Source organism: Trichomycterus rosablanca, chromosome 14, assembly GCF_030014385.1.
Source record: "Trichomycterus rosablanca isolate fTriRos1 chromosome 14, fTriRos1.hap1, whole genome shotgun sequence".
NCBI classification, from domain to species: domain Eukaryota; kingdom Metazoa; phylum Chordata; class Actinopteri; order Siluriformes; family Trichomycteridae; genus Trichomycterus; species Trichomycterus rosablanca.
In genome coordinates this window covers 22,203,161-22,226,017 of record NC_086001.1, presented here as the reverse complement: position 1 = coordinate 22,226,017, position 22,857 = coordinate 22,203,161, and the positions used below count along the sequence as shown (strand labels likewise).

Below are 22,857 nucleotides of genomic sequence, written 5' to 3'. Positions count from 1 at the left end.
CTTGTCCCAGCAGTTTTTAACATCAGTACATTTAGCATAAAATGTGTTCACCATTTTAATTGTAACATTTCACTTAAAAATCCTTGTTTTCTTCTTTTTAAAAAAAATGTGATTAATCGCGATTAACTATATGAAATTCTGAGATTAATCGCGATTAAAAATTTTAATCGTTTGACAGCCCTAATTATTTATAATGTTATAAATGTATTTGATTATTTATAATGTTATAAGTGTATTTGATTATTTATTATGTTATAAATGTATTTGCTTATGTATTATGTTATAAATGTATTTGATTATTTATTATGTTATAAATGTATTTGATTATTTATTATGTTATAAATGTATTTGATTATTTATAATGTTATAAATGTATCTGATTATTTATAATGTTATAAATGTATTTCATTATTTATAATGTTATAAATGTATTTGATTATTTATAATGTTATAAATGTATTTGATTATTTATAATGTTATAAGTGTATTTGATTATTTATAATGTTATAAATGTATTTGATCATTTATTATTTATGTTATAAGTGTATATTATTATTTATAATGTTATAAATGTATTTGATTATTTTCTGCTTCAGAACTGAACAAGGATTTCTGCTGCTCCTCGTGTCCACGTTCCTCTACAACCCAAAATCAGCTCCACAATCACATCAAGAGCTGCAACCATGATAAATATGAGACTCTGGTGAAGATTAAGACTGAACATGAGGATCTGACGCCCACCAGAAGCTCCAGTAATCAGCAAACGTCCTCTGGTACTGTCAGCATTAACGCCTCTCTCAGTCCCACACAGGAAGAAGGAAACGTCTGCTCACAGTGTGGGAAGAGCTTCAGGTTCCTGAGTTTTCTCAAAATACACCAGCGCATTCACACTGGAGAGAAACTGTATCAGTGCTCACAGTGTGGAAAGAGTTTTATTACACAGGGTAATCTCAAAATACACCAGCGCATTCACACTGAAGTGAAGCCGTATCAGTGCTCACAGTGTGGGAAGAGTTTTAATCAACAGGGTAATCTCAAAATACACCAGCGCATTCACACTGAAGTGAAGCCGTATCAGTGCTCACAGTGTGGGAAAAGTTTTAATCAACAGGGTAATCTCAAAATACACCAGCACATTCACACTGGAGTGAAACCGTATCAGTGCTTACAGTGTGGGAAGAGTTTTAATCAACAGGGTAATCTCAAAAAACACCAGCGCATTCACACTGGACAGAAACCGTATCAGTGCTCACAGTGTGGGAAGAGTTTTACTACACAGAGTGCTCTCAAGATACACCAGCGCATTCACACTGGAGTGAAACCGTATCAGTGCTCACAGTGTGGGAAGAGTTTTAATACCCAGAGTGATCTAATAAAACACCAGCGCATTCACACTGGAGAGAAACCGTATCAGTGCTCACAGTGTGGGAAGAGTTTTATTAAACAGAGTAATCTCAAAATACACCAGCACATTCACACTGGAGAGAAACGTATCAGTGCTCACAGTGTGGAAAGAGTTTTATTACACAGAGTAATCTCAAAACCCACCAGCGCATTCACACCGGAGAGAAACCGTATCAGTGCTCACAGTGTGGAAAGAGTTTTTTTACACAGAGTAATCTCAAAATCCACCAGCGCATTCACACTGGAGAGAAACTGTATCAGTGCTCACAGTGTGAGAAGAGTTTTAATCAACTAAGTAATCTCAAAACACACCAGCACATTCACATTTCACAGAAATGATGCTCACAGTGTTGGAGCTGATTTGCTCATTTATCAGCACTTAGACACAAGTGTGACTCATCAGATTTTACCAAACAAGCTAAAATATAAAAATATAAAATATAGTGAGTGAGAGAGTGTTGGGGAGAAATAGTTAGCAATGAATAAATTATACTGTGTAATTAATAGGTAATTAATTACACAGTAAACATTAATAGGTAAATAGTAATAATAAAAGTATAAATCTTTAGGTTAAACTATTACTGGGAAATAATGTGATTATCTATAGTGGAGTGAATGGTGGGTAGAACCAGGAGGTTTAGAGCCTGATGTAAGTTAATGCTATCAGTTAATAGTGGAAGTGAATTGAAAACAAAAGGTATTGGATCGGCTAGCATATATTGGTCTCAGTGATGCTGTGCTTGATTGGTTTTCTTCATACATTTCTAGACGTGTAGAGTATGTTCACAGTAACTCCTGTTACTAGTGGTGTCCCTCAGGGCTCTGTCTTGGGGCCTCTACTATTTATAATTTACCTGCTTCCCATTGGACGTGTCTTTAGGAAATACAACATTCAATTTTATTGTAATGCGGACGACACCCAGTTATACCTGTCCTATACCTGTCCACTGTGCTCACGGCTACTCTTCCTCCTCCATCTCTCTCTGATTGTCTAATAAAATTAAGAACATGGATCTCTTACAATTTTCTCAAATTAAATGCTGATACAACTGAAATTCTTCCTATAGGTAGAAAATCTCCTCTCTCTAAATCTAACAAATTCTCGGTGATGATGAAGAACTCAGTCGTCTCTCCTTCCACTCAAAATCTTTCATTTCATGCACATATTAACAATATCACACAATCTGCTTATTTCCATTTACGTAACATAAATCGTCTACGTCCATTCCTTTCTCCTAGAAGTGCTGATGTTCTTGTTCATGCCCTGGTCACATCTGAATTGATTATTGTAACTCTCTCCTTTTTGGTCTACCTCATATGGGAGCTAGAGCTTTTAGCTACTCTGCCCCACATCTCTGGAACTCTCTCCCTCCTGACATTCGCACCATTGATTCAATCTCTAGTTTTTAAAACATGCCTTAAAACGTATTTCTTTAAACTTGCCTACCCTTAATCTGTGTCATTAATTATGTACTGATGTTTTGTATTGTAAGGTGTCCTTGAGTGTTTTGAAAGGCGCGCATAAATAAAATGTATTATTATTATTTTTATATGTTGGCACAGATGTTACTTATATTTGTTTTTCACACATTTTCATAGTTTGGCTTATACAGAGGTGGAAAGTTACAAATTACATTTAGTCGTGTTACTGTGATTGAGTAGTTTTTTGTGTACTTGTACTTTTTAAAGTAGATTTTACAATTTGTAATTTTACTTTTGCTTAAGTATGTTTTGTATTAAGATTTGTAATTCGCTACATTTTAAATAACTTTCGTTACTAAAAAAAAGTAAACAATTAAAAAAAGTCAACATCAAACATACTTGTACTTGTACCGTTGCAGTCGTAGTCGCAATTTAACTGTTACGGGACGCGTTTTGTTCTGTATTTTTATCAGTGGGAGAGAAATGCTGCAGATTAGACTGAGACAGGGTGATGTGTATGAAACTGAAAGAAAACCGTGGGAATTAGGAAGTGTTTAGTTATTATTTTAAGTAGTGTTCACTTTTAATCTTGGTGACGCCGTGTGTGCAGGTTTAACAGCATAACAACCTGTTTATTACTCCGCTGTTTGAGTAACGCAGTGGGCAGAGCCCGTATTTTTCTGCCCTAGATTCGAGTCCAGCTTAGGGCGAAACTAAATCAACGGGCATTGCTCCCCCTGGATTTTCTCACTGCCCGCCTAAGCAACACAGCCAGAACCGGGGCTGCATATCAGTGTGTCAGTGTCACCGGATCATTAAGCTCCACTTGGCTACAACTATTAAGATTCTGGAGTGTATATGTGGGAATTTGTGCACGTCCGTATGTGACAAAAATGCCCAGGTTTTATCCCAAGTTAAGTTGAGGTCAGGGCTCTGTGACACTGGAGTTTCTTTCAATCAACTTTTCTTCATGTAAAACAGGAAAGGGCCTTCCCTAAACTGTTGCACTTTGTTTAAATCGTTGATTTACTACACCTGGGAGAGTCCTGACACTTACAGTACAGGTATGTCCGGGTGGTGTTTTTTAGAAAGTGGTGCAACAGCGACATCTAGAGTTTACATGCGATACCGCTCAGAAATATAAAGGACCATAACTCTGTTAATAACAGTGCTGCTGGGTCCTAGTGCCCTATAGTTCATCTTAAAATAAATGCTAATCACAACAACCGATAAAATAAAAACATTAGTTTAGCATTACGTGCAAAATGGAGAAAGCTTAAAAAAAACACAAATAAGGGGATAAAAAAGCGTGTGAGAAATACATGTGAGAAACAGCATGTCTAAAATATATATATATAAAAGGTTTGTTCAGAGCATTTCTTTCCTTAGCTAACTTTGCCAGTTCGTTCAGTCTGCCGTTTTGAGTGAAGACTATCGGCCTCGTTTCAAATGACGCCTACTCCCTACTTAGTGCACTACTTAAAATAAACACTGTAAAAACATTCACAATAAATACATATTTTGTTGGATAAATACTTTAATTTAATTTAAGATTTTTAGCAAGAGAAATAACTCACATCAGCATTTTATAAAGGCTTTTACAAAGCATTAACAAATTGAGACGCGTCCTAAATCAGCTGAGGTAAACAGTACAGACTCCTCTATACTACCTGATTACAGTTTTACCTCACTCACTTTTAATTACTAAATTTTCTTTATTCTTTTACACTATTGTAAATTGTTCCACACTAACACACCACCACCATGTCAGTGTCACTGCAGTGCTGAGAATGATCCACCACCTAAATAATACCTGCTCTGTTTTTCAATGTGACCACTGAAAAACAGAGTAAGAGCAGGTAGAGAAAAAGGTGGACTACAGTCAGTAATTGTAGAACTACAAAGTGCTCCTATATGGTAAGCGGAGCTGAGCTGATAAAATGGACTACACTGATCATCCATAACATTAAAACCACCTCCTTGTTTCTACACTCACTGTCCACTGTGTAGTGTTAACTGAACAGAGATCTGAACACAGTCATGTAGTGTGAACTTGGTATTAGTGGTTAAGGTACTGGGCTAGCAATCAAAAGGTTGCCGGTTCAAGCCACACCATTGGTGAGTTGTCACTGTTGGTTCCCTAAGCGAGGCCCTTAACCCTCGATTACTAGAACTGTGATAAGTGTAAGTAAAAATTGGAGTAGTAAATTGGTTCCTTTGCCATGTACAGCCTCTTTTCCTTAAATATCTGGACACCTTTACTTCCTCTGTATTGTGTCCACATTCCAGTTCCCAGTTTGTTCCCACATCTCACAACTCAGATTCCCTCAAAATAAAGAGCAGCATGGAGAGCAACTGTAACTTTAATCTTCCATAAACCTTCCACTCTTTTTCAGCCTCTGTCCCAACTTTTTATAGCAGTCAGTGAAATCATTGGAAATCTTTTTTTAAGAGAATAAAGACACCAGAGAATGAACGAATCATAGTTTCTTCTTTTTATTACATTTTTACAGAACATCAGCTTTTAACACATTTAGATCTGGTTCACGAAGTCATCCGTCGTTGTCTTGATGTAAAGACGTCGTCTTAATGGCAGCACGTCTCTCTGAAATCCCGATACATGCTTCCACATCAGTGGTATCCTCACACGTCGCCCATGTCGTGGGTCCTGATGCACCTCCACAGGTACAGAAACTGTGAACACATTAAAAACACTTAAACCACCAGACCTGCATCCCTGACAGTTAAATAAAGGTTCTAATCACGGTTGGCCTTTAGATGTCTTCTGTTTCCAGCTTTTCATGAAACCGTCGGCGGCTCCGCCATAAAAGCGTCTCCAGTGCAGCAGCCAGGGCTTCAGGTTCTGCATACAAGACTCGTCCAGAGTGAAGATTTCATCCAGGAGCTCAGCATCTCAGTCTGAGAGAGAAAAATAATAAATAACAGATTACTAGCAGACAGTTCTATTCGAGATCATTCGTGATGTAAAGAACACGCACCTGAAGATGGAATAAATAACGCTCTGTGTACTGCCGTTCAGTCCATCTGGGCGTAACGCACGAATAGATGAGAGCAATCAGCCGGTCCAGAAAGAGCTTTCATCTCCGGTACTGCGTCAACTAAACAATGGTGTGTTTAACTACACTTGTAGTGCAGCACAGATTAATTCTAGACTCTATAGAGCACAGACTCTCTTACTGAGATGATCTGATGCACCCTCGCTCTTCACAGAATTCCCAGCAGCACCAGCTCAAAGACGATGGCCATAAAGTTGACGTACTGGATCTGTGAGTAGAAGGAAAACAGATTTTCTATTAGAATGGTAGGACTGTGGTTCTGACTGATGGCGTAGTCGCTATGGGTAACTGCATGGGTGGCATCTGGCAGTCGACACATACAGTGTATCACAAAAGTGAGTACACCCCTCACATTTCTGCAAATATTTTATTATATCTTTTCATGGGACAACACTATAGACATGAAACTTGGATATAACTTAGAGTAGTCAGTGTACAGCTTGTATAGCAGTGTAGATTTACTGTCTTCTGAAAATAACTCAACACACAGCCATTAATGTCTAAATGGCTGGCAACATAAGTGAGTACACCCCACAGTGAACATGTCTAAATTGTGCCCAAAGTGTCAATATTTTGTGTGACCACCATTATTATCCAGCACTGCCTTAACCCTCCTGGGCATGGAATTCACCAGAGCTGCACAGGTTGCTACTGGAATCCTCTTCCACTCCTCCATGATGACATCACGGAGCTGGTGGATGTTAGACACCTTGAACTCCTCCACCTTCCACTTGAGGATGCGCCACAGGTGCTCAATTGGGTTTAGTCCATCACCTTTACCTTCAGCTTCCTCAGCAAGGCAGTTGACATCTTGGAGGTTGTGTTTGGGGTCGTTATCCTGTTGTAAAACTGCCATGAGGCCCAGTTTTCGAAGGGAGGGGATCATGCTCTGTTTCGGAATGTCACAGTACATGTTGGAATTCATGTTTCCCTCAATGAACTGCAGCTCCCCAGTGCCAGCAACACTCATGCAGCCCAAGACCATGATGCTACCACCACCATGCTTGACTGTAGGCAAGATACAGTTGTCTTGGTACTTCTCACCAGGGCGCCGCCACACATGCTGGACACCATCTGAGCCAAACAAGTTTATCTTGGTCTCGTCAGACCACAGGGCATTCCAGTAATCCATGTTCTTGGACTGCTTGTCTTCAGCAAACTGTTTGCTGGCTTTCTTGTGCGTCAGCTTCCTTCTGGGATGACGACCATGCAGACCGAGTTGATGCAGTGTGCGGCGTATGGTCTGAGCACTGACAGGCTGACCTCCCACGTCTTTAACCTCTGCAGCAATGCTGGCAGCACTCATGTGTCTATATTTTAAAGCCAACCTCTGGATATGACGCCGAACACGTGGACTCAACTTCTTTGGTCGACCCTGGCGAAGCCTGTTCCGAGTGGAACCTGTCCTGGAAAACCGCTGTATGACCTTGGCCACCATGCTGTAGCTCAGTTTCAGGGTGTTAGCAATCTTCTTATAGCCCAGGCCATCTTTGTGGAGAGCAACAATTCTATTTCTCACATCCTCAGAGAGTTCTTTGCCATGAGGTGCCATGTTGAATATCCAGTGGCCAGTATGAGAGAATTGTACCCAAAACACCAAATTTAACAGCCCTGCTCCCCATTTACACCTGGGACCTTGACACATGACACCAGGGAGGGACAACGACACATTTGGGCACAATTTGGACATGTTCACTGTGGGGTGTACTCACTTATGTTGCCAGCTATTTAGACATTAATGGCTGTGTGTTGAGTTATTTTCAGAAGACAGTAAATCTACACTGCTATACAAGCTGTACACTGACTACTCTAAGTTATATCCAAGTTTCATGTCTATAGTGTTGTCCCATGAAAAGATATAATGAAATATTTGCAGAAATGTGAGGGGTGTACTCACTTTTGTGATACACTGTATAGTAGTAAATATAGTGCCAGGTTCAGACTGAGTCAAACTCACCCCGATCTGCGCCAGCTCCACTTCGGCCCACATCAGTCCGATTCGCCAGCATCTGTATCAGCCGGTCGTACCTTCAGTGGAAGACGCGCAGATCCTAGGAGAGAAACGCTATAAAGACGCTATAAAGACGTTATTAAATCATTCGCACATCGCTTGAATTATTAGATCTGTGTTTTTCTGTCGTGTTACCCTCTTTTTTGCAGCCGCCAGTACGAGTGTAAAGATCTACACCGTCTGGACCTAGTCTTCGGGTTACTCATTGAACCACCCGTGCAGGAGGATCTGCCCGAGGTTGAGACGCTTGCTGGGCTTCTTCTTGAGGCATTGTTCAATCAGATGGCAGCAGGCTGGCGAGTGCGACAATGCACATTCAAATTATAATGTGTTTAGATCTGAAGAAGATACACCGATCAGGCATAACATTATGACCACCTTCCTAATAATGGCCTCCATTGATCGGACTCGTTTGTCCAGCACATCCCACGGGCGCTCGGTTGAATCGAGATCTGGGGAATCCATGGAAGGGTGGACGTGGTCCTCAAATGCTTAGGTAGTAGCTACGACCCAACCCAAAGTTTCTCAGCAGAATGTTGGCAGAACTTCTTCCCATAGTGCGTCCTGGTGCCATGTGTTCCCCCAGGTAAGCGACGTGGACAGGGGTCACCATGGGCATCCTGACTGGTCTGCTGCTACCTTTGAGCTACAGGAGCTTGTCTGTTGGATCGGGCCACACATGCATCAGTGAGCCTTGGCTGCCCATGAACCTGTCGCTGGTTTACCACTCTACCCTCCCTGGACCACCCCACAAGAGCTGCAGATTTGGAGATGCTCTGACCCAGTCATCTATCCATCACGATTCACTCCTTGATAGAGTCACTTCACCTGTCAGTGGTCATAATGTTATGCCTGGTTAGCATATGTGCAGGTCTTAATGTATATATTTCCTTACCATCAGACACACCAGGTTTGAACACTAGATACCAAGACAAACAGAAGTACGCCCAGACTCCAGACGGTCGCAGGGCAGCCATAGTACTTCTGCTTGGTTATCCACTCAGGTGGCGAGTATACCCACGTGCCTACATAAACAAAGAAGACAAACTAGTACCCAAAGTCCAAACCAAAGTAACCATCCCCCCATTGGTGCACAGTTACCTGAATATGTGTTGTAGGGAGTGTCCTTCAACAGGTCGCCGCATCCAAAATCGATCAGCTTCACCTCCAGCGTCTCTGTGTTCAGAAGGACGTTCTGGAGCTTGATGTCCCTGTGCAGGACCCCGCGATCCCGGCAGTGGAGCACCGCCAGGACCACCTGCCGCATTACGTGCCGGGCGAACCGCATCCTCAGCCTGCCCGTCTTGAGCATCAGCTGGTGGAGGTCTACACAGGGGACGGGCCGCTCCAGGATCAGGATGCAGCGCTCGGGCATGTCGAACCACTCCAGGAGCTTCAGCACGTACGGGCTGGCGGGCGGCCTGGACACCATGCGCATCAGGGCCACCTCGACGGGGAGCAACTCTGTCTCACCGGGCTGATGGTAGAAGAGACAAGGATAAATGATTTAATGTAAATCCAGTCCATACAGTATTTACTTCATCTGAAAGGTAAAGTCACTTACAATCCTGGTAAATCTGAGGTCCTCATCCTTCACCACGTATTTGATGGCAACCTAAGCAAATACAAGTAAACAATCATTAGTAGATTTTTAATACAAGGATTGGGAGAGACTCGAGAAGGTCCTAGTAGGACGCCATGGGTGTCTGGAGCCGTGCTGACTGCATTTGCTCAAGGCGCTCCACAGGGTTCAAGTCTGGGAAGCCAGCTCACGAAACGAGACCTTCTTCAGGAGTAACTCGGACCGCCGACACGTGGACTCCATGAGACATCCAAAGGCATCCCGTGGTATCCGGTATCACCAGGGACTCAGATCTTCTTAGTGTGCATTCCGGGTTTGTCTCAATAATGTCCCGGTAGGTTGTAGGGAGGATCCTGGGGAGGATCCGTAGATAGGGAACAAAGGGAATTCAGGGTGAAGGGTACTCGGAAGCCCCTGTGACCCTATAAGGTCCTGGAAGGTTGTCACAGGTATCTGAAGCAAAGGGAGGATCCAGGGGAGGATCCGTAAAGCCAACACGACCATTAAGGAGGTCCCACAGATGCTCAATTGGGTTCAAGTCTGGGACCAAAGGGAATTCAGGGGGCCAGGGTGTTACTCGGAAGTCCTCGTGACCCAATAAGGTCCTGAAAGGTCGTTGCAGGTATCTGGAGACATAGGGCCAGGGTAGTACTCGGAAGTCTTGGTCATGCTCTTCTAGCTGTGCTGGAAGATCCCATCTGTCCCAGTGACCCAATAAAGTCCTGGTAGGTCATCACAGGTATCTGGAGTCATAGGAGGATCCAGGGGAGGATCAACACAACAAACTGATACTCACCTGGTTCCCGTCCACCTTACAGACGCCTTCGTAGACTGAACCGCAGCCTCCCTTTCCCAGCAGCTCTCCAATGGTGTATCGGCTCTCGAAGCTGTTCGGGTTCGTGTCGGTCGTCTTCTCCTCTTCACGTCCTCCATCGGCAGTTTCTCCTTTAGTGGTTTCATGTTTAGCGGTTTCTCCTTCACCGGGTTCTCTTTCAGTGGGTTCTCCTTCAGCGGGTTCTCCTTTATCAGTTTCTCCTTTACCGGGGTCTCCTTCAGTGGGTTCTCCTTCAGCATCTTTAACACAAGTATCACCAATGATGCTTCATGTGTTATGTGGACCAAAAATAAGGGTCCAAATAAAGGGCCGGCGTACTCACCCTTGTTCTCGGGAGCATCACAGACGACTTCTCCAGAACTGATCCCTCCTATGAAGCCCAAGGGTTAAATATATAGTCACTAGAGTTCAACAGTGTGGGACTCGAATGTGGTGGTGTTAAGGTTACCTGGAGCTTCAGAAGACGCCTGCGGTTCCTGTGATTCCTCCAACTGAATCTCCCCGTCCAATAACGTCTCACTGGAGTCTGATTTCGAATCGTCCTTGTACCCCTTCTGATTCAGACGCATTAAACTGGGGTTACAGAGCCGAGAACCGAACCCCTCCCCTCCCGGAGTATAGTGGTGATGATAATTCACCTCGCTCTCGACTGTTTCTTCTTCTCTCTCAGTCAGGTTCTGAATGGCGCTGATCCACGCCCGTCTACCTGCCTCACAGTCGGCCTGGAATGTACAGCTCCTGTACACACACGGTGATAGATTCAGATTACAGTGGGGTCAAAAAGTATTTAGTCAGCCACTGATTGTGCAGGTTCTCCTACTTAGAAAGATGAGAGAGGTCTGTAATTTTCATCATAGGTACACTTCAACTATGAGAGACAAAATTAGAAAAAAAATCCAGGAAATCACATTGTAGGATTTTTAAAGAATTTATTTGTAAATTATGGTGGAAAATAAGTATTTGGTCACCCACAAACAAGCAAGATTTCTGGCTCTCACAGACCTGTAACTTCTTCTTTAAGAAGCTCTTCTGTCCTCCACTCGTTACCTGTATTAATGGCACCTGTTTGACCTCGTTATCTGTATAAAAGACACCTGTCCACAGCCTCAAACAGTCAGACTCCAAACTCAACCATGGCCAAGACCAAAGAGCTGTCGAAGGACACCAGGAAGAAAATTGTAGACCTGCACCAGGCTGGGAAGAGTGAATATACAATCGGCAAGCAGGTTGGTGTGAATAAATCAACTGTGGGAGCAATTGTAAGAAAATGGAAGACATACAAGACCATTGATAATCTCCCTTGGGGTCAAGATCTCATCCCGTGGGGTCAAAATGATCATGAAAACGGTGAGCAAAAATCCCAGAACTACACGGAGGGACCTGATGAATGACCTGCAGAGAGCTGGGACCAAAGTAACAAAGGCTACCATCAGTAACACACTACGCCGAGAGGGACTCAAATCCTGCAGTGCCAGGCGTGTCCCCCTGCTTAAGCCAGTACATGTCCAGGCCCGTCTGAAGTTTGTCAGAGAGCATATGGATGATCCAGAAGAGGATTGGGAGAATATCATGTGGTCAGATGAAACCAAAATTGAACTTTTTGGTAAAAACTCAACTCGTCGTGTTTGAAGAAGAAGAACCCAAGAACACCATACCTACTGTGAAGCATGGGGGTGGAAACATCATGCTTTGGGGCTGTTTTTCTGCAAAGGGGACAGGACGACTGATCCGTGTTAAGGGAAGAATGAACGGGGCCATGGATCGTGAGATTTTAAGCCAAAACCTCCTTCCATCAGTGAGAGCATTGAAGATGGAACGTGGCTGGGTGTTCCAGCATGACAATGATCCCAAACACACCGCTCGGGCAACGAAGGAGTGGCTCCGTAAAAAGCATTTCAAGGTCCTGGAGTGGCCTAGCCAGTCTCCAGACCTCAACCCCATAGAAAATTTGTGGAGTCCGTGTTGCCCAGCGACAGCCCCAAAACATCACTGCTCTAGAGGAGATCTGCATGGAGGAATGGGCCAAAATACCAGCTACAGTGTGTGCAAACCTGGTGAAGACTTACAGGAAACGTTTCACCTCTGTCATTGCCAACAAAGGTTATGTTACAAAGTATTGAGTTGAACTTTTGTTATTGACCAAATACTTATTTTCCACCATAATTTACAAATAAATTCTTTAAAAATCCTACAATGTGATTTCCTGGATTTTTTTTTCTCATTTTGTCTCTCATAGTTGAATTGTACCTATGATGAAAATTACAGACCTCTGTCAAGTAGGAGAACTTGCACAATCAGTGGCTGACTAAATACTTTTTGACTCCACTGTATATAGGATGCAGACAGACAAACAGGTTGAGTAGATACATAAACAGACATTCAGACAGACAGATGGATAGACAGATAGATAAATAGTATGTCTATCGATCTGTCTTTTGATAATCTATCTGTCTGTGTGCCTATATCTGTCTGTCTTTCGATTATCTATTTATCTATAATCTATAATCTATCTTCCTGTCTATCCATCTGTCTATCTAGCATTTGTCTGTCTTTTTATTAATCATTTGTCTGTCTATTGATCATCTATCTATCTGTCTTTATATCAGTCTGTCTCTAACAGTCTGTTTTTCTATCTGTCTATCAATCATCTTGTCTATCTATTGTCTGTCTATTGATCATCTATCTGTCTGTCTGACTATCTGTCTGTCTAATATTTGTCTGTCTGTCTAATCTATCTAGCTATCATCTGTCTGTCTATTGATCATCTATCTGTCTGTCTATTGATCATCTATCTATCTGTCTGTCTGACTATTTGTCTGTCTAATATGTGTCTGTATGTCTATTGATCATCTACCGGTCTGTCTGTTGATCATCTGTCTGTCTGTCTGTCTATTGATCATCTGTCTGTCTATCTCTAATGATTATAGATCTGGTCTTTCCTTGTGGGCGTGACCACCCAGAAGCAGAAGTGTCTCCCGGCGTCCTCACAGCTCTGGACCGAACAGCGCTGCAGGTCTTCAGCCAGCACCGTGAAGTCACGCTGGGGGAATAGAACATAAAACCTTCTTATTTATACAGTCGATGATATAAACACCGGTGAAATCGTCCCAGACGTAACCGCGATGGGGGCGGTTTGGGACACAGCCCGGCACAGAAGTCCGCTGTGATACGCTAGAATTATGAGGGGCGTACGGCCGCGGTGCATTATGGGTATTTCACAGAGTCCAGGAGAGAGCTGATTTAGATCATGTAAAGTCATGTGACCTACCTTAAACCTCTTCTTGTATAGAAGCTGATTGTTCTGTATGATGAACCACCGCCTGCAGATCAAACACATCGTATATATATATAATATTGAGTGTATATATATAATTGATATTGATAATTATATATATAAATATATATACAGTGCCTTGCAAAAGTATTCAGCCCCCTTGAACTTTTCAACCTTTTGCCACATTTCAGGCTTCAAACATAACGATATGAAATTGTAATTTTTTGTGAAGAATCAACAACAAGTGGGACACAATCGTGAAGTGGAACGAAATTTATTGGATATTTTAAACTTTTTTTAGAAATAAAAAACTGAAAAGTGGGGCGTGCAATATTATTCAGCCCCCTTGCGTTAATACTTTGTAGCGCCACCTTTTGCTGCGATTACAGCTGCAAGTCGCTTGGGGTATGTCTCTATCAGTTTTGCACATCGAGAGAGAAATTTTTGCCCATTCTTCCTTGCAAAACAGCTCGAGCTCAGTGAGGTTGGATGGAGAGCGTTTGTGAACAGCAGTTTTCAGCTCTTTTCACAGATTCTCGATGGGATTCAGGTCTGGACTTTGACTTGGCCATTCTAACACCTGGATACGTTTATTTGTGAACCATTCCATTGTAGATTTTGCTTTATGTTTTGGATCATTGTCTTGTTGGAAGATAAGTCTCAGGTCTTTTGCAGACTGCAACAGGTTTTCTTCCAGAATGGTCCTGTATTTGGCTCCATCCATCTTCCCATCAATTTTAACCATCTTCCCTGTCCCTGCTGAAGAAAAGCAGGCCCAAACCATGATGCTGCCACCACTATGTTTGACAGTGGGGATGGTGTGTTCAGGGTGATGAGCTGTGTTGCTTTTACGCCAAACATAACGTTTTGCATTGTGGCCAAAAAGTTCGATTTTGGTTTCATCTGACCAGAGCACCTTCTTCCACATGTTTGGTGTGTCTCCCAGGTGACTTTTTATAGATATCTTTGAGAAATGGCTTTCTTCTTGCCACTCTTCCATAAAGGCCAGATTTGTGCAGTGTACGACTGATTGTGTCCTATGGACAGAGTCTCCCACCTCAGCTGTAGATCTCTGCAGTTCATTCAGAGTGATCATGGGCCTCTTGGCTGCATCTCTGATCAGTCTTCTCCTTGTTTGAGCTGAAAGTTTAGAGGGACGGCCGGGTCTTGGTAGATTTGCAGTGGTCTGATACTCCTTCCATTTCAATATGATCGCTTGCACAGTGCTCCTTGAGATGTTTAAAGCTTGGGAAATCTTTTTGTATCCAAATCCGGCTTTAAACTTCTCCACAACAGTATCTCGGACCTGCCTGGTGTGTTCCTTGGTCTTCATGATGCTCTCTGCGCTTTAAACAGAACTCTGAGACTGTCACAGAGCAGGTGCATTTATACGGAGACTTGATTACACACAGGTGGATTCTATTTATCACCATCAGTCATTTAGGTCAACATTGGATCATTCAGAGATCCTCACTGAACTTCTGGAGTGAGTTTGCTGCACTGAAAGTAAAGGGGCTGAATAATATTGCACGCCCCACTTTTTAGTTTTTTATTTCTAAAAAAAGTTTAAAATATCCAATAAATTTCGTTCCACTTCACGATTGTGTCCCACTTGTTGTTGATTCTTCACAAAAAATTACAATTTCATATTGTTATGTTTGAAGCCTGAAATGTGGCAAAAGGTTGAAAAGTTCAAGGGGGCTGAATACTTTTGCAAGGCACTGTATATAAATACGACCTAAAACATCATCAGATTTTCACACGAGTCCTAAAAGTAGATAAAGAGAACCCAGTTAAACTAATGAGACAAAAATATTGTACTTCGTCATTTATTTATTGAGGAAAATGATCCAATATCACATATTTGTGAGTGGCAAAAGTATGTGAACCTTTGCTTTCAGTATCTGGTGTGACCCCCCTTTGCAGCAATAACTGCAACTAAACGTTTCCGGTAACTGTTGATCAGTCCTGCACACCGGCTTGGAGGAATTTTAGCCCATTCCTCCGTACAGAACAGCTTCAACTCTGGGATGTTGGTGGATTTCCTCACATTAACTGCTCGCTTCAGGTCCTTCCACAACATTTCGATTGGATTAAGGTCAGGACTTTGACTTGGCCATTCCAAAACATGAACTTTATTCTTCTTTAACCATTCTTTGTAGAACGACTTGTGTGCTTAGGGTCGTTGTCTTGCTGCATGACCCACCTTCTCTTGAGATTCAGTTCATGGACAGATGTCCTGACATTTTCCTTTAGAATTCTCTGATATAATTCAGATATCATTGTTCCATCAATGATGGCAAGCCGTCCTGGCCCAGATGCAGCAAAACAGGCCCAAACCATGATACTACCACCACCATGTTTCACAGATGGGATAAGGTTCTTATGCAGTGTTTTCCTTTCTCCAAACATAACGCTTTTCATTTAAACCAAAATGTTCTATTTTGGTTTCATCCCTCCACAAAACATTCTTCCAGTAGCCTTCTGGCTTGTCCATGTGATCTTTAGCAAACTGCAGACGAGCAGCAATGTTCTTTTTGGAGAGCAATGGCTTTCTCCTTGCAACCCTGCCATGCACACCATTGTTGTTCAGTGTTCTCCTGATGGTGGACTCATGAACATTAACATTAGCCAATGTGAGAGAGGCCTTCAGTTGCTTCGAAGTTACCCTGGTGTCCTTTGTGACCTCGCCGACTATTACACGCCTTGCTCTTGGAGTGATGTTTGTTGGTCGACCACTCCTGGGGAGGGTAACAATGGTCTTGAATTTCCTCCATTTGTACACAATCTGTCTGACTGTGGATTGGTGGAGTCCAAACTCTTTAGAGATGGTTTTGTAACCTTTTCCAGCCTGATGAGCATCAACAACTCTTTTTCTGAGGTCCTCAGAAATCTCCTTTGTTCGTGCCATGATACACTACCACAAACATGTGTTGTGAAGAGCAGACTTTGATAGATCCATGTTCTTTAAATAAAACTGGGTGCCCACTCACACCTGATTGTCATCCCATTGATTGAAAACACCTGACTCTAATTTCACCTTCAAATTAACTGCAAATCCTAGAGGTTCACATACTTTTGCCACTCACAAATATGTAATATTGGATCATTTTCCTCAATAAATAAATGACCAAGTATAATTTTTTTGTCTCATTTGTTTAACTGGGTTCTCTTTATAGGACTTGTGTGAAAATCTGATGATGTTTTAGGTCATATTTATGCAGAAATATAGAAAATTCTAAAGGGTTCACAAACTTTCAAGCACCACTGTATATATACATATACAGGTCCTTCTAAAAAAATTAGCATATTGTGATAAAGTTCATTATTTTCCATAATGTAATGATAAAAATTAAACTTTCATATATTTTAGATTCATTGCACACCAACTGAAATATTTCAGGTCTTTTATTGTTTTAATACTGATGATTTTGGCATACAGCTCATGAAAACCCAAAATTCCTATCTCAAAAAATTAGCATATTTCATCCGACCAATAAAAGAAAAGTGTTTTTAATACAAAAAAAAGTCAACCTTCAAATAATTATGTTCAGTTATGCACTCAATACTTGGTCGGGAATCCTTTTGCAGAAATGACTGCTTCAATGCGGCGTGGCATGGAGGCAATCAGCCTGTGGCACTGCTGAGGTGTTATGGAGGTCCAGGATGCTTCGATAGCGACCTTAAGCTCATCCAGAGTGTTGGGTCTTGTGTCTCTCAACTTTCTCTTCACAATATCCCACAGATTCTCTATGGGGTTCAGGTCAGGAGAGTTGGCAGGCCAATTGAGCACAGTAATACCATGGTCAGTAAACCATTCACCAGTGGTTTTGGCACTGTGAGCAGGTGCCAGGTCGTGCTGAAAAATGAAATCTTCATCTCCATAAAGCTTTTCAGCAGATGGAAGCATGAAGTGCTCCAAAATCTCGTGATAGCTAGCTGCATTGACCCTGCCCTTGATAAAACACAGTGGACCAACACCAGCAGCTGACATGGCACCCCAGACCATCACTGACTGTGGGTACTTGACACTGGACTTCAGGCATTTTGGCATTTCCTTCTCCCCAGTCTTCCTCCAGACTCTGGCACCTTGATTTCCGAAAACAGTACTTTGGACCACTGAGCAACAGTCCAGTGCTGCTTCTCTGTAGCCCAGGTCAGGCGCTTCTGCCGCTGTTTCTGGTTCAAAAGTGGCTTGACCTGGGGAATGCGGCACCTGTAGCCCATTTCCTGCACACGCCTGTGCACGGTGGCTCTGGATGTTTCTACTCCAGACTCAGTCCACTGCTTCCGCAGGTCCCCCAAGGTCTGGAATCGGCCCTTCTCCACAATCTTCCTCAGGGTCCGGTCACCTCTTCTCGTTGTGCAGCGTTTTCTGCCACACTTTTTCCTTCCCACAGACTTCCCACTGAGGTGCCTTGATACAGCACTCTGGGAACAGCCTATTCGTTCAGAAATTTATTTCTGTGTCTTACCCTCTTGCTTGAGGGTGTCAATGATGGCCTTCTGGACAGCAGTCAGGTCGGCAGTCTTACCCATGATTGCAGTTTTGAGTAATGAACCAGGCTGGGAGTTTTTAAAAGCCTCAGGAATCTTTTGCAGGTGTTTAGAGTTAATTTGTTGATTCAGATGATTAGGTTAATAGGTCGTTTAGAGAACCTTTTCATGATATGCTAATTTTTTGAGATTTGAGATTTTTTGGGTTTTCATGAGCTGTATGCCAAAATCATCAGTATTAAAACAATAAAAGACCTGAAATATTTCAGTTGGTGTGCAATGAATCTAAAATATATGAAAGTTTAATTTTTATCATTACATTATGGAAAATAATGAACTTTATCACAATATGCAAATTTTTTTAGAAGGACCTGTATAGGGGGGCCCAAAATAATTTTTTGCACTGGGGCCCATGAGCTCCTAGTTACGCCACCGAACTCTGTTGTCTTGCGTTGTGTACTGATTTTATCAAAACTATACGTGGGGGCCCACAACCAGCCGTAGCCCCTGGGCCCACAGGCAGGTTAAAGCGTCTCAGCATGTGACCCATGTGTACTGTCCAATAAAACATCTGTACCTGTGTCTCTGTGGTGCAATCGGTTAGCGCGTTCGGCTGGTAATTGAAAGGTTGGTGGTTCAAGCCCACCCGGGGACGAGTGCCTTTTATTGCACAACCTGCCTGTTGATCAAATGGATATGAGACACAACAACAATGTGTAGTCCCACAGGATAGTGGAAATAAGTAACTGAAAACATCCAGTAAACAACAGTCCTACAAGCACAAATATCCACCTGATAAGTGACTATACAAAGTGGAAGAACGTCCTTTTGGTTTCAGTAGACGTTAAATGAAGATACTCTACCAACGTGGGGCTCGAACCCACGACCCTGAGATTAAGAGTCTCATGCTCTACCGACTGAGCTAGCTGGGCTTAAGCAACATGTCAGAACAGACAGCTCATCGATCAGACCATCAGAGAGATGTAGGTTTAATTCACTAACATCACGACCAGATTAAGAACTAATTCACAGTTTACAAACAAACACAATTCAGAATAAACAACAGAAACAGACACAGACTTACTGTCACTGTATTGTATTATAGTGTTAAATTGTAGCCTATTTTATTGAGATTATGCTTTAATGCTGTATTTTCTTACATTTATTTAATCCAGCACAATGGTTAAACTGCACAACCCAACAAGTTAAAATAACCCATCATGTGTTCTGTCCAATATTTACACAGTGCTGGTTTCCAAATAACACATTTTCACCTGCATTCATCCTTTTCTTTCCCGTATACCAAAAACAGTCGCCATTGCAGGTCTACAACACGTTACAAAAACACTTGGGACACTTTATTTTTGCTTTCTTTATCTTGCCGGTGTCATGTTGTATTGAAACTAAAATAAATAAATAAAAACTTAAAATTAAAAAGCAAGTGTTTAGGTTCATTCATCATCTTAACACATATTACAAACTAATCAAGCTCGTCAAATTTCAGACATTGTTCACGTAAACAAAAATCTCAGTTGGAAGCACAAGGTGATTCATTTATTTATAGACGGTGCTGTTTATGGTTTTATACTTTAAAACATGAACAGTTAAAAAATAACAACAAACACGACAACAACAATTTAATAATAATGTCACAAATCTGTACCCAAGCAACAAGCTGTAATTTATCTAGCACCACTAGATGGGAACGATCTCTGTACAACATTTCGAACTTCACTTTAAAAGTCAGTTCAGTGTGTTTTACTGTAGTAAGAATAGCTCCACATGTTTTGTATGTAGTGTTTATGGTATTTAAGCTGGATGGATAGATGGAAGTTAACATGTAATCTAAGGTGACTCTTAAGTTTATTCGCTGCTGTTGGTTTATAAAGTTTTACTGAACAAACTGGCTCGTATTTTGGCACTGATATACCTTCCTGAATGGTGATCTGCTTGGTTGACACAACTAGCACAAGTAATCGTGGTCTACACCCCACAAGCGCTCTGTTGTACTTGCGCATGTGCTGAACGCTACCATCCTGAAACTGCTAACGTTTCTAAACCTTGAAACTCACACCGGCTCCCAAATGAAACTTGCCATTTGCTGAGTAAAGAAAGACAAAAAGAAAAATACACACACACAACTTCAGACTTTACTTTTACATCTCAGATTTTTTAAACTTACATGATTGATATAATTCTGAGCTAATTTAGAAGTTTTAGGCAGTAAATAAAAGTAATTTTAGTTAAACATTACCACCCAAGTATTAAAAAACAAACTGTTCCACTGTTGGAAAATTGCACTGAGTTAAGTTTAGGACCCAGTTGGCCATTTTGGTGTTACAATTCGGCATAGAGCAGTCACAGGTGGAACACTATTCTCTACTCAGCATTGATAACAGTGTTTTTACCCAAATAAAACCAGGTTCCACCGAGATTTGAACTCCGATCACTGGATTCAAAGTCCAGAGTGCTAACCATTACACCATGGAACCAAGTTGGCTGTTAGATGGCGCTGTAAACAATGATTTGTGATTATATTTTGGGATGGAGCAGTCACATGTGGAACACTATAACACTACTAGTGCTATTATGATATTCAAGCTGGATGAATGGATGGAAATTAACATGTAATTTAAGGTGACTCTAAACTAGCACAAGCAATTGTGATGCTCTGTTGTACTGCACATGCGCTGAATGCTACCATCCTGAAACTGCTAATGTTTCTCAATCTTGGACCTCACACCGGGGCCCCTAAATAAAAGCATTAAGGTCCCACCGAGATTTGAACTCGGATCGCTGGATTCAGAGTCCAGAGTGCTAAACATTACACCATGGAACCCTGACACCACCAGAACTAAAGATAATGATTAGCCATTTGCTAAGTAAATAAAGCAAAAATACACAGCTTCAGACTTTACTTTTACATCTCAAGTTATTTAAACTTACATGATTTATATAATTGACTGAAATCAATTGACAAAACTGAGGTAAATTAGAAGTTTTAAACACTAAATAAAAGTAATTTTAGTTAAATATTGCCACCCAAGTATCAAAATCACAACAAAACGTTCCACTGTTGGAAAATTGCACTAAGTTCAGGATGCAGTTGGCCCGTCCCTCCTTGTCGCTCTGAAGCAGATGATTTGATGTTTGTGCACCTGTTCAGGAGATCACAAGTCACTAATGATCACACAGAAGTCACTTGATTTTAATACTGTTTGTTTTTGAAATGAGATCCAACAAGCTCATGGTAAGATGTCCAAATAATTTTTGCCACATAGTGTATCATTACTATTGCTAAGGAGTTAATATGTGTGTCTACATCACTTCATGTATCTATACGTGTCTAACATACGTATCAATTCTATTAATATTCATAAGCATGCACACACACACACACACACACACACATGCTTCCACATTCACATGTTTTTGCAGTATGTGTTATGTAGATAATATTTAGGTGATTTGATGTATTTTTTTTAGTTTAGAGGTTTTGTGTTTTGCTTCACTGTATGTATGGTGCATCATTAAACTGTTATACATTATTTATTCTATTTTGTATTAGATGAGATGGTTTGTCTCTGTATTGACTTGCGATTCATTTTTAAATGACAGCTAACGATAGTGATCCGACACTTTTAAGTATTGTGTATAACATATAAAATGTTGACTTCATCAAAAAGAATCGACTCCTTCAGCTTCTAACGGCTCATTGCTGAGTACGATCAACTTAGTGAATCGACTCTTTCGAGTTTATTTTTGTCGTTTGCCTTAAATAACCGGATTAAAGAATCGACTCATTTGATTCATTTGAACACGCAGACTCACTCGCTCTCCCGCTGTGAGCTTCTCAAACTGAACTGCGTCTTTCTGTACATGAGGAAGAAATCTATGTAGAGATCTCAAATAACATGAACCTGAAGGTATGAACTTACATTGTAGAAAAGAAAAACAAGCCAGTAGCAGCAGTGTGCACATTAAACCATTTACAGAAGGGTCATTAAGTTTGGCTAATAGAAATAATGGCATGTTTCTGACCTGAATGAGAGGGGCAGTAAAAAGATCTCACACTTGTCAGAGACAACGTTTGAAGTCCAGGTCAATAGGACCTGCTAGTTAGAGAAGGCTCACTTGTTTGTTAGTTTAAGTCCAAAAGTGGGTGTGGCCCGTACGGGGATCGAACCCGCGACCTTGGCGTTATTAGCACCACGCTCTAACCAACTGAGCTAACCGGCCTGTTCATCTATTCTCTCTTTAGATCTTTATACATAATTCTATTCTAGCAGCTGAAACGGACTTTCTTAATACACATCTAAGAGGTTTTGTGGGTTCTTATATGTGTGAACTATATAAACTATATATTTCTTAAAGTTCTTGACTGAGCTTAATGCCACCAACCAGTGACTGGAGCAGATACGACTCAGGTCCTGCACACAGTAAGTAGTGCTGATACACAGTACCAGCCTGCACACCAGAGAGGCTCCAAACGTCAAGTTTTTACTCATTAAATCATGTTTGTGAACTTTGTGGAATGAATGTAGGATTTGTACGTGTAGATTCTGGGTTTTAGGAAGTTGAGCTACTGCTAATATTGTAGCGTTTCTACGGCATCAAAGATGAAATGGGATTGGAAATCTGTTCTTTCAATGAACATGTGGACAAACACCCATTCACACACTTAGACATTCATACCACAAATACACAGCCTACAGCTGATAGCTGCAGAACCCAAAGCCATTGATGCATTTCTCG

The 22,857-nt window shown here is 41.5% G+C and overlaps 1 protein-coding gene, 1 long non-coding RNA gene and 4 other non-coding genes across 6 annotated transcripts; 2 read left to right on the top strand and 4 right to left on the bottom strand.

Annotated features, from left to right (window-relative positions):
- Positions 1–904: 904 nt before the first annotated feature.
- On the top strand, positions 905–1,462 carry LOC134326348 (zinc finger protein 32-like; the record flags this gene model as incomplete). Its single annotated transcript, XM_063008496.1, has 1 exon — positions 905–1,462. A coding segment is annotated over one exon (558 nt), but the record flags the coding sequence as incomplete, so codon positions are not given.
- A 3,855-nt stretch (positions 1,463–5,317) lies between these two features.
- On the bottom strand, positions 5,318–7,999 carry LOC134326870 (uncharacterized). Its single transcript, XR_010014620.1, has 4 exons — positions 7,861–7,999; positions 6,025–6,111; positions 5,826–5,945; positions 5,318–5,745 (listed from the first exon to the last, which is right to left on the bottom strand). It is a non-coding gene; the product is annotated as an uncharacterized LOC134326870 (long non-coding RNA).
- Positions 8,000–18,683: 10,684 nt separating this feature from the next.
- On the top strand, positions 18,684–18,757 carry trnat-ggu (transfer RNA threonine (anticodon GGU)). Its single transcript has one exon. It is a non-coding gene; the product is annotated as a tRNA-Thr (tRNA).
- A 1,765-nt stretch (positions 18,758–20,522) lies between these two features.
- Positions 20,523–20,594, bottom strand: trnaq-uug (transfer RNA glutamine (anticodon UUG)). The gene has a single exon. It is a non-coding gene; the product is annotated as a tRNA-Gln (tRNA).
- A 275-nt stretch (positions 20,595–20,869) lies between these two features.
- Positions 20,870–20,941, bottom strand: trnaq-cug (transfer RNA glutamine (anticodon CUG)). Its single transcript has one exon. It is a non-coding gene; the product is annotated as a tRNA-Gln (tRNA).
- A 1,326-nt stretch (positions 20,942–22,267) lies between these two features.
- trnai-aau (transfer RNA isoleucine (anticodon AAU)) lies at positions 22,268–22,341 on the bottom strand. Its single transcript has one exon. It is a non-coding gene; the product is annotated as a tRNA-Ile (tRNA).
- Positions 22,342–22,857: the final 516 nt, after the last annotated feature.